Source organism: Vombatus ursinus, unplaced genomic scaffold, assembly GCF_900497805.2.
Source record: "Vombatus ursinus unplaced genomic scaffold, bare-nosed wombat genome assembly UNPS02014770.1, whole genome shotgun sequence".
NCBI lineage: Eukaryota > Metazoa > Chordata > Mammalia > Diprotodontia > Vombatidae > Vombatus > Vombatus ursinus.
The window spans coordinates 10499533-10512420 of NW_020954548.1; the positions used below are offsets into that span (position 1 = coordinate 10499533).

Genomic DNA, 12888 nt, shown 5'->3' on the forward strand with positions numbered 1-12888 from the left:
AAGAGGAGTATACCTAGAAAGCCGTTGCCTAAGGGGAGACTCTAACACAGCTGCTTCCCTCCCTAACCCCTTCTCTTGTCACCTAATTTCCCACATGCCTGCCTGATTTATGATCTGTCATATTACTTATCACTCATTTCTTTTGTTGGTGCCCTTGTTCTTCCTATGTATTAATTGCAAGTTTAGAAGAGGCAGGACCAAGAGTGCTTCATTTAAGAAGGTTGCAGACCATAAGCTCTATGAGGGCAAAGATTGGATCATGGATCTCTGCCAGCACTCAGCACAGTGCTTAGACCATTATTGTAAGTGCTCAAGAATGTGTTTGTTGTAGTGAATTGATGCAAAGGCAGTGGGCCGTCACTCACCCACCCTACATTCTTGTGGTCTTAGCATTTGAGAGCTCCATTTGGACATTTAATTGACTCAAGTCCCTAGCCTTTGGCATGGGGGTTAGAATGGAGGAGAGAAGAGACCACACTCATTTTTGATTTACATATTTAGACTTCCCAGTTTCTGAAACATCTTTTTCTTCTTTTATTTGTAACAAAACACAAATTGTCTTTTTCTTAATGGAATAATCTAACAAACCATCAATGAAACCTTAAAAGAATCTCCATTGAGACCTACATTATCAAGTTCATCAGCATCTGAGAACAATTTTCTACTATTCATGGGAATAGTAGAAGATTTGAAGTGAGAAACAAACAAACAAAAATCCCAGAGTCAGACTGGGGGAAAGAAAGCAAAGAGAGCAGAGTATTATTTTAGTGAATTTTTTTTTCACAAAGAAGTTTACTTTTCTCTCTTACATGATGTGAAAATCAAAATGTGAATTCATACCAGTGCCTGTCTGTTCTCCCCTAACACCTCTTTGAGCCCTAGTGCTTTTGCCAGCATCTGGGAGGTCTAATAAGAAACTCTTTAAATTCTGTACATTCTTCCAGAAACCCAAAGGGTTTAACAAGTACTGATTTCAGCTGAAAAATCCTCCCATACCACCCTCCTTACCCTCCAAATCAGCACAATTTCTACACTGGTAATCTTCACCTAGAATACTGTTCTTTGAACCAAAAATTCTTAATGTGTTTTTCAAGCAATGAAGCCACATCTGTAATTTATTTTTAGTTAATTGGCAATTAATGGAGCTTAACATCTTTTCCAGGAACCATTAGTATATAATATTTAAGGATGTTTTAACTGTCTTCTAATGCTATATTTTATGGAGTTGGTTTAGCAGTATCTGTAAGAGATAGTGCTGGGCAAAAAGTTAAAAAAAATGGATAAGTATACAGTTTAGAAGGGATTATTTTAAACTCCTTTCCTTTTAAGAAAGCCAAACTCAGATTATTCGCATTGACCAAACTTTGTTCCTGAGAACAGATGTTGAAACACACTTCTCACCTCTTGATTAGAGGTTGGGGACAGTATATACTACCAGTTGTTGTCATTTTCTACCTTTCCTTTGTAACAAGGGAGGATTTAATGGTAGGGGATATATTGAGAATGACTGGTGAAACAAAAGGCACTTATAAAACTTATTTGAAAATTCCTCTAACATTGAATGGCAAATGTGGCCAATGTCTAAGGAAAAATCTAGGAAATCATTGAAGAGACTGAAGTATAATTTGACATGTTGAATAAAACAAAGCGATGAGGTAATCTCATTTTTTCTCTTCAGCTGTAGTGACTGTTAAACTCAGAAACCAGCCTTCCGCCTTTTGGGGGGGGGGGTGGTGTCTCATAACAGTGACATCAGTATCTAAGAATCAAGCACTTATTTAAAACTATTTATGGCACTTGGAGGAATAAAGTTGAGTGAAATAAAACTTTTGCTCAATTATCGTTTCATTGTTTTATAGAATTTTTCATTTTGAAGGACAGCGTAATAAGCATAGTTTTGGGGGTAGGGGTTGGGGAAGCTCCCTGAAGGCAGAGAGAAAATCCTTGATTTATCAAAGGGAGTACCACAAATCATTATTTGTGGGTTACTATCAGCAAATATTTTTCTGTGGGTGATGTAGCAGGTGCTGGACTTTTGGAACAAATTGGAATTGTTAAGGCATCAAGATGAAAAATGCAGAGATGAGATACCAACAAGTAGAATTTATAATAGTAAAGTCAGTGACACAGAAGAAGTAAAGGGGGTCCCACTGTTTGAATTAAGAACCAGATCAGCCCTTGCCTCCTGAATTCCTGCAGCTTCTTGTCAGGGAGCCCCACTGGTCTCTTTCACAGCAGCAAAGTCTTGTTAGAGAAAAGTGGCCATATTTCATATAGGGATGGGGCTGAACTTAGGGGCAGGACCGCAGGTGGATGGGATGGAGGAGGAGAAGATGAGAAGAACTGACTCTGAGACAGGGCCTCTGGCTACGGTGGTAGGGCAAGAGCCTTGGGGAAACTTTACTTAGGGGGACTTAGGCAAGGAATGTTATTTGGCAGCAAGCCTGAAGCTGGAAAGTGTCTTTTCTTGGGCGGCCTCCAAGTTTCTCCTGCTTAACAATATAGCAGACTTCTAAACACCAGCTTGTGCCTTTCATACAGATAGTGATTAATACATGTTTGTTGAGTGAATAAATGAATAAATTCCCTTGTGGAACTAATATATATGTATATGTCTATGTATACATTAATATTAAACTTAGCTGTGATAATTAGCAAAGCAGTTCACGGCTTATCATGAAAATAAGGCTACATTCTTGCATGACACGTGAAAGAGTCCCTGAAAAAACAATTTAAGAGGTTTCTGATGGTCATCCATTTGGAAGGAGGTAGGCAGCAGTAATGTCCTGTTTTGGATCCTTGGTCTTCCTAGACCTTATTAAGAAATCTTCTGCAGGTCAGACAAGGAATTGCACATAGAATTTTCAGGATGATTACAGGAACAAAGAAGTAGGGGCACGTGTTGCCAGGGTTAGTGGATGATATGGTATTTTTCTCTTTCTGGACTCAACCCAAACTTAATTTGCCAGCTAAGCTTGGAGCCAAGTGAGTATGAAGAGTCTTTTAGGCTCCCATGTTAGGGATAACCTGACCCCAGAAATGCCAGCTCTGGACCATTCTGATTTATCTCTCTTTGCACACAGAGGGACATTATTTATTCATGCCTCTGCTGCCACATTCCTGACTTTATCCACACGCACAGCAAATGAAGTCCTCTTCCATTGTGAAGCTCTAACTGAAGTTTGAAGGGGAAGGTCGGGGTTCCAAGAGGCAAGTGCTATGTGATGTCAGCCAGTAAATGTTTATTAATATGTGGAGGAGTTATTTTTTGTGGATAGGACTATCTTGACAAGTTCTGTGCCTAAAACTGATTATCCTGGAAGTGGTTTGAAGGACAGATTGGAGAGGTCTGAGAAGAGAGGCAGAAAGGCATATTATTAGTCAATGGCAACATTCCAGACAGGTGATAATGAGTTCTTGGGTAGTGGCAAGGGAAATAAAAAAAATCAATCAACAAGCATTTATTAAGCACCTACTGTGTGCCAGACACTATGCTAGATGCTGGAGATACTAAGGCAAAAATGAAACAATCCTTGTTTTCCAGGAGTTTCTGTTCTACGGGAGGAACTTACAGATGTGAGAGATGTAGAGGTCGTTTCAACAGGATATGGATATGAAAGATGATCGTTTTCTTTTCCTGTTTTCCACATATAAGATTCTATTCTCACTGTGTCCCATTGCCCCATGGGCAATAACTCAGGAGCTCAAGGTCCAGAAGTCTTTTTTCATAGAGAATAGGTGTCATCATTGTATATTGAAAGAGTGCCAAGCGTGGAGTTCACCTTGAATTCCATCTCTGACTAATTGTGTGACCTTGAGCAAGCCATTTAGCTTCTTTGACCCTCAGTTTACTATTCTGTAAAATGGGGATAATAATACACATAATTCCATCTCCTTAGAATTATAAGAAGAGCACTCTACAAACCTTAAAGTCCTCTATACATTTGAATTATTAGTGTTATTATTATTATCGTCATTGCTACATTTGATATGCCTTGTTTATGTGGCCTGTCCAACATAAATAACAATGCTTCTTCTAATTAAGTTAGACTAATAGGTTTTTATTCCCAAACAGAAGATAGACTTGGAGAGGTTTGTAAAGCATTGTTGTCTGGTTTCATTTGAAATTCAGTGTACCAGATTTCTTAAGAAGAGAATAAGTTCATGAGATCCCTGGCTTCTGGAGGATACTAAAAGGTCATGGTTAGATCAAGCATATTATAGCTGACACACACTTCAGAATTCAAGAAAGGAAAATTCCTGCTGTTATTCTTTCTACACATGGTGTCAACATAGATTGTGATCATGTTTTATCCCTAGTGGTTCAATACTTCAAGGATATGTAATTTCATCTGTGCGGCTATTCCCTTCACTGACTCAGATTGAAACCCCCTCTACTCTTGAGTTAATGATTTTTGGCCAAAGAGCCTCAACAACCTCCAAACCAAAAAACAACAACCCTCATTCTGTCACCAACCTGGTGATGAATCTTTCTGAACTTACTTAGTTCAGAGTACAAGAAACATACAGGTACAAGAAACATAGAGTGTATCATGGCACCCATACTTTGAATACTTTCTAATGTAACCCATGGCCCAGTTGATACTCCCCACTCATTCCCCAACATTCTGGGCTTATATGGATTAGGTTTGATCATAGGTTTGGTTGATCCCCGAAAGGTCCTTATCTTTTTTTCTGTGGAGCCTCACCTAGAGTTTTTTTTTTTTCAGGAAAATCTCAAAATCTAAATTGGGTGTAACCCATGTTTGGTTTTCCCCCAATGTGACTCCTACAAAGGCACTCAATGTACTAAATGCATCTTAAGTGCAAGACAGTTTTTTATTTTATCCTACTGAAAATACAAGAGATGAAAAGGACTCTTAGGAAACCAAAGAAAGATACAATTTCTCCAAGACTTCCAGTGTCACCAAGTGGTTCAGATTCCCCCTACAAGGCCAATATACTTTCAGACTTCTAAACAAGAAATCTCCTTCCCATTAGGAGATTCCTATTAGTTTTGTTGTTGTTATTCAACCTTTTTCAGTCATGTCTGAAACTTTGTGACCCCATTTGAGGTTTTCTTGGCAAAGATATTGGAAGGGTTTGCCATTTCCTTCTCTAGATCATTTTGCAGATGAGGAGATGAGGCTAACAGGGTTAAGTGACTTGCCCAGGGTCAAGTAATAACAAATCATGTAATAAGTATCTAAGGCCAGATTTGAACTCAGGAAGATGCCTTCCTAACTCCGGGCCTAGCACTCTATCCATTGTGCCACCCAACTGCCCTTGATTCCCATTATGCATTGTCTAAATAACTCATTGACTTGGTTCTCCAATTAGAAGGCTATGCAGGAACTATGTGGACCATTATCTTCTTTCTCCAAGGAGCATGCTGCATCAGGAATTTTTATTTTCTCTTTGGAACAAGGGTTCTTAAATTTTTGTGTGTGTTACATATTTCTTTGGTAGTATAGAGAAGCCTATGGACCTCTTTTTAGAGTAATTTTTTAAAATGCATAGGAAAATTACATAGGGTTACAAAAGAAACTAATTATATTGAAATATAATTATGAAAATATAAAAAAAATCCAAACTCATTGATCCTAAGCTAAGAAACCCTATTCTGGAAAGTTTGATCCCCACATTCTTGAATTTGAGAACTCTTCAAGATGGGGCTACCTAGAAGGCAAATCACAAAACTGATGCTGCTCAGAAAATTCTTCTGGATAGAAAGTTAGATTCCAATATTACACTGCCTAGGAAATTTAAAATCCCTTTCCTCTCCAAAGGAGTTATTTTTCATGAACATTGTCCTTGAATGAACCTTTCAGGTGTCATGTAAACATGTTTACCCTCCTACCTGTGCTTCTGCCTCAAATTTCTGTTAATGCTTCTTCTTTCACACCTCACTTATACTGAAGGGATGGCTTCTCCACTTGGGTGAAGGGTATAACAGGCCATCTTTTAGAATCCATCTATCCCTCTGAGTCTGTGTCGATTAAATCATCTTTAGTTCCTGCGACTTGACAGCAAGGCACTTATGGACATGTCTACATTGCATGGGCATTACTTTTAGGTAATAATAGTAATAACAATAATTATAATAGCTAGCATTTACATTAGCTCTTTAAGCTTAACAAACCACCCATTTTTTCTCATTTGATCCTCATAAAAACTTTAGGAGGCAGGTATTATTATTATCCCCATTTTACAGATGAAGAAACTGAGGCTGAGAGAGGTTAAGTGATTTGCCCAGGGTTACATAACTAGTAAGTGTCTGACGCAAGATTCACACTCAAGCTTTTCCTGATTCTCAATTCTAGCATCCTGTCCACTTTCAGATGCCCATGTAAACTCATCAAGTTGGAGAGCTCATCAAATTGAAAGTGATTTCACAGTTCTATCAAGCACTGAACCAGCTTGGTAGAGCTTGCCTTATTTAGTGCTCCACAGACATAATCTTAGAGAACCATGAGTTGCCTCAATGCCAAGATGAGGCATCAGAGTACAGGGTGACTATATTAAAACCTTATTCATTCAATTATAATTCCGCATTTAATTAGTACCTACTATAAGATAGCTGTATAACAAAATGAGGACACTGATATTAAAAAGAGACTTCTCAGCAGTGAACAATCTGAAATAATTGAAATTATATTTCAGTGATTTTTGTATATTTAAGGTGGCTCAGTGGATAGAATGTTAGACTTGGAGTGGAGGTCCTGAGTTCAAATCTGTCCTTATACACTTATGGTGAACTTGGTCAAGTCATTTAACCTCTCTGTGTTCCAGTTTCCCTTCTTTAAAATGGGAATAATAATATTTATTTCCAGTGGTTGTTTTGAGGGTGAGATAATATTTGTAAAGTGCTTAGTAAACTAAAAAAGCACTATACAAATGCTAGCTATTATTATTATTATTAATAATATCTGTATTTACTATATCTCTCCCCTTCAATGCATCCCAAATACCACTGCCATATTAATCTTATCATGGCATCCCAGAGCTGGAAGAGGCTTAATAAGTCATCTAGGTCAACCTCATAGCTGATGGATGAATATTCTCTACCAGATACTGGGAGAGCACATTCTTTTAGGCATAGTATTCATTACATGTTTGTTGAATAAATATGAACAACTGAATGAATCCCCAGCCAAGTAAGTGGACATACAGTGACTGCTTGAAGACTTTCAATGATGTATTCACTACTTCATATTTTGGCAGTCCTAATAGTTAGGAAATTCTTCTCCCTTGAATAAAGTTACTTCCTTCTAACTTCTACACACTGAGCCTAGTACTGCTTTTTAGCGCAACAGAGGATGCCTAACCTGTCTTTCACAAGACAGTCCTTCTATACCTAAGGATCATTTCCATGGCTCCCTTAAAGTCTTTCAAATACTTGAAGAAGTCATAAATCATATCTTCTCAAGACCTTCTGTCCTCCAGCCCTCTCCACTGTCCCCCAAGTCTTCTTTAGGTTGGTTAAACATCTCTAGTTATTTAAACCATTCCTCAAGTGATATAGTTTCAAGTCTCTATTATTCTTGTTGCCCTCCCCTAGAAGCAATTGTCAATGTAAAATGTGGTCTCCAAAAGTGAACACAGAATTCTAGGTATGTTTTGATCAGCCCAGAGTAGAGTGGATTTATCACTCCCTTGTTCTGGACACTCTGCTTCTGTTAATGCAGGCTAAGGTTTCATCAGTTTGTTGATAGACAAATCATACTATTGTCTCAGGCTGAACTAATAGTTCATGCAAATATTTTTTTTTTTTTAAATGTGAACAGTTGTTTTGATGCTAGGTTTTGATGATTTTTAATAGCAGAATTTTACATGTTATCTCTATTAAGTTTCATCTTGTTAGTTGTTGTCAATTGTTCTAGTTTGTCAATAACTTTTTGGATAATGATTCTGTCTTCCAATCAATTAGCTAATCTTTCTAGCTTTCTATCACCCACAGATTTGACAAACACATCATTTATGTTTTAATTCAAGTCAACAAGAATATCTTGATCAAAATTATGCTGAAAAGGCTTTCCTCCAGGTTGACTTAGATTAATGAAATACTTTGGGGACTTATTGCTGAACTCACCAATTTATTCCTTATTTTCCCATCTTTTTCACAAATATTAGGAGATATTTTGTTAAGTTCTTTGCCTAATTACAGATATATAGTAAGGGATAGAACAGGGGAGTAATGACTATGGAGTACATGTGAATTGCCTTGGAATTATTCCTGAGTTGACAACACCAACCAAGAAGTCACATGCAATCATACAAAGATAGAGATGATTTATTTTTAGGCCATTGGGGTTAAATGACTTGCCCAGGGTCACACAACTAGTAAGAGTTAAGTGTTTGGTCTGAGGCTGGATTTGAACTCAGGTCCTCCTGACTTCAGGGCCAGCGCTCTATGCACTGCGCCACCTAACTGCCCCAAGAGATGATTTTCTAAGGACAGAGGTGGATAGTCCTTACCATTTCTCATGCACTATCTCATAAGATCAGTCAGCCCTCAGATCCCACTGTAATAGTTGCTTCTTAGGGCAGAGCCGTTAAGTTAGAAAACCCAAAGAGGGTAATCATTGCCTCTAAAATGATGCCCAGTTTGTCCAGTGGCAACCTTAAGATACTTGTTATCAGGATGATAGAAGTATTTGCTGACATAAATAAAAAGATTCTTACCCTCTGCAACAAGGACACGTCCCTGTCAACAAACCCACAGTCTTAGGCATTCATTAACAAGGCTGTCAGTGCCTCTGAGAATGAAATAACTCTACCATGAGAGATCTTTAGTGGACAGTTATGAATAGAATATCATCAGATTTTGGTACAAAGGGACTCAATTAGCAATCAAAAAAAAAGTATTAAGGGCCCACTATGTGTCAGGCCCTATGCTAGACTCCAGAGATAATAGCAAGTAGTAGTAGTAATAATGACAATCATTATTATTATAACTAGAATTTATATAATACTTTAAGGTTTGCACATATATTTATAAATATGTTATCCTTGCAACTACCCTGTGAGGTAGATGTTATTATTCCCATTTTAAGATGAGTAAATTGAGGCACATAGAGGTTAAGCGATTTGCCTAGGGTCACAGCTAATAAATATCCAAGGTAAGATTTGAATTTAGACCTTCCTGACTTCAGGTTTAGTGTTCTACTCACTGTGCCACCTAACTGTGAGGTGATTGCTTCTTGCATTGAACTTACATTCTACAAGTACAAATAAAAAAACCCCAGAAATATAAAGTTAGTAATTACAACAATATACATTAGCTAAATACAAGGAAATTTGGGAGGGAAGACACTAGCAGTTGGGGAGGGAGATCATGAAAGGCTTCATGCAGAAGTTGGTATCTCAACTTCATTTTGAAAGGAGAGCTAGTATATAGTATAGCAGAGGTAAGGATAGAGTGAATTCCAGGCACGAGTGCAAAGAGAGGGAGACAGGAGAATGGAGTGTTGTATGTGAGGAACATAGAGAAGGTCAATTTGGCTAGATCACACCCTACCCAAGGGAGCATGATGTCCAATGGGACTTGAAAGATATGTTGAGACAAGATTGTATAGGACTTTCAAAGATAAACAGAGTAGTTCGTTTTAGAGGCAATAAGAAGCCACTGTTTTTGATTGAGTAGGTAGGGAAGTTCACATGGTCAGATCTGCCTTAAAAATTATGTTGGTAGCAGTGTGTAGTATGGACTGGAGTGGTGAGGAACTTGAGTCAGGGAGTCCACTTAGGAGGCCATTGGAATAGTCTAGGTAAGAAGTGATGAAGGCTTAAACTAAGTAAGATGGTAGTTACAAGTAGAGATGAAGGGTCAGGTACGTGAGACATGAAAGACAGAGGTGGCAAGATTTGGAAACTGAATGGATGAGACAGGTGAGGTAAGTGAGGATTCCAGGATAAAACTGAGATTATAGACCTGAGACATCAGAAAGAAGATGGTGCCTTGAACAGAAACAGGGAATTTTGGAAAAGGAGAGGGTTTAGGAGGAAAGATGAGTTCAGTTTTAGACATGTTGAGTTTAAAATGGCTCTGGGTCATGCATTTTGAATGTTCAATATGCAGTTGGTGATGCGAGATTGATGTGAAGCGTGGGGGAGAGACCAGGGTTGTGTATATAGACTTGGCAATCATCTCATAGACCCCATAGGACCTGATGAGGTAACTGTGAGAGTATAATAGAGAGAGAAGAACAGAGGGCTCAGAACAGACCTTGGGAGAAATACCCATGGTAGGGGACATGATATGTATGATGATTCAGCAAAGGAGACTGAGAAGTATTGATCAGGCAAGTAATTCAGGAGAGAACAGTGTCATGAATATCCAGAGAGGAGAAAGAGAATATCCAGGAGGAGGATGGCAATGGCAAATGCAGTGAGATAGGTTGAGATGGATTAAGACTGAGAAACTATCTCCAGATTGGACAATTAGATCATTGGGAACATTGGACAGGGTGGTTTCAGTTGAGTGATGAGGTCAGAAGCCAGATTGCAAAGGGTTAAAGAATGAAAGAGGGGAGGAAGTGGTGGAGACAGTTTCCTCATGTATAAAATGAAGGAGTTGGAATCAACAACTTGCCAGGTCCCTTTAAACTCTAAACCTGTGATTCTACTATTCTGGTGCAAATATAGGTCATCCTTTCCCTACAAAAATGATTTTTATAAAACCTCAGTGTAACCTATATTTATTGTCATTTTTCAGTGTATAACTATGCCTTTTTTTCTTTTAAAAGAGTTTTCATTTTAGTAGTGGGGCCTATATTCAGACCAAAAGGGCAAGGTAATTCAAATAACTGGTAATTTCATAGCAGATTAAAGAAAGGGAGGGAAAAATAAAATCAAGCCCACAAGTCAATTTCTCTTCTCCACACTTCCTATCATAGAGCTTGTAAATGGGAGAGCCACAATTTGGAGGTTGGCTAGTTTCTTTGACATGGAAGACATAGTGAACTGTTATTAGGTAGGCTGTTCATTCCTGCCTCTTGGAGGGATATTTCCAGCAGTTTTTTTTTCTAGGTCCTTTGGTGATAGGGAGATGAGAAGGTTAAAAAATCAAGAGAGCAGACAGCAGAAGGCTGGAAAACTTTAGATTTGTGGGGTTAACTTATCTCTACAAGGGGACTTCTGGTGTGGCAGCTGTCTGCTCCTCAAGTCTACTAAGCATTTGCCCCCTCAGATCATCATTCTTTTCCCTCAGAGAAGAATGTAAGCTCCTTGGGGGCAGGATCTGTTCATTTTTTTTTTTTGTCTTTGTGTACCCATTACCTAGTAGTTGGGGTACTGCATGTAGTATATTTATTCATTTATCCATATACCTAGTGGAACTTTTATTTAACATTCATTACATTTGAACATGTAATACATGTTTCTTGAATTAAAATGAATCTCTAGCATTCCTCTGATTTGTCAGTTTACTAATACTATGAAAAAAAGAAAAAGCTCATTTTCAATTAAATTGTATCATTTCTCTTAACTTTTTGATATCTCTCTTAAAATATAAGATATGTATCTGATTATCCTTAGTGTTCCCCTCTTTGACCAGAGAGACCCGTAAGATATTACAGTTGATTTCTCACAAGCCATGGAGACTTTAGGACAGGATTTCTTAACTTTTTCTGTGTCGTGGACCCCTTTTGTAGGTCTGATTAAGTCTATGCGTACCTCCTCAGAAGAATGTTTTCAACTGAATAAAAGAAAACACATAGAAGAGAAACCAATTATATTGAAATGCAGTTATCAAGATATGTTAAAAATAGTTCATGGACCCTAAGTTAAGAATCTCTGTGTTAGGGGTTGGTTGAGCACCCTTTCCACAGACTCTAGCTGGGGATCGTTGTTACTGGTAAGACTTGCCTTTCTTCCTGCCCTTAGGTGAGGAAGCTCCTATTCCACAGATTAGGGAAGGAGGAAATCGAGGGGAATGTGGAGTTGATATTACCATGATGACAATTCTGTCGTCTCAGTTTTATCTGAAAAATCTGTACATCCAAGAAGGGACCTGAGTGATTATGACATGCCCTTCACAACTAAGCTCATCCCTTTTGTTATCATTATTATTGTCCCATAGATCTAGTTAGGGTGTATATTTTTGTCCTGTTTTATTTTCTTTACTCTGCATCACTTCATATGTCTCCCTATACTTCCTTGTTTTCTTTATACTCTGCATTAATTATTAATATTCTAGTGTATTAATTGTATTGTGTCCTATATCCCATTTTGTTCCGCCTGCTCCCAAGTGTTGGACCTGTGGGTTGCTTCCAGACTTTTGCTATTATGAAAAGTGGTACTACAAATCTATCTGTCTATCTATCTATCTATCTATCTATCTATCTATACATAAATACATAAAAAAGACCTATTTGTAAAGATACATATGTATCTTTACAAATAGGTCTTTTTTCCCTACTTCATTAACATCCTTAAGGTATAGGCCTAGTAATGGAATCCTTTTTAAGGTTATAAAAGTAGCAATTCACACCTCAAACAGCAGGGTGATAGTGTACTAGTTTTTTCACTGTATTGCCACATTGAATTTTATCATTTTAAAACTCTCTGTTATTAAATTGATATTTAAAGTGATATTTCAGAGTTCTGAATTCATATTTCTCTAGCTGAGATATTTTAAGGTTTTTAGGTAGTTATTATTGATAAATTCTGTTGTTTTCTTTTGAAAACTGCCTATTTATTTTCTTTGATCACTTGTCCTCTAAGGAATGGGGCTTACTTTTTTGTAAAGCCATATTTATTCTTTACAGATCTTGGATATCAGAGTTTTGGTCTGAAGTAGTTAAGTTGTTTTTTTTTTTTTTACATTTTTCTGTATGTATTTTTTTGTTGTTGAGAAGAGTGTTATTTTTGCACAGCAAAATCTAT

General features: G+C 37.6%; 1 protein-coding gene across 1 annotated transcript in view; it reads left to right on the forward strand.

Annotated features, from left to right (window-relative positions):
• Nucleotides 1-2279: 2279 nt before the first annotated feature.
• The window catches only part of SAXO1 (stabilizer of axonemal microtubules 1), a 42727-nt gene continuing 32118 nt past the window's right edge, over nucleotides 2280-12888 (forward strand). Inside the window, exon 1 of the mRNA XM_027863051.1 lies at nucleotides 2280-2380. Within this exon, the coding sequence (XP_027718852.1) occupies nucleotides 2280-2380 (101 nt within the window). The remainder of the gene's footprint in view (nucleotides 2381-12888) is intronic.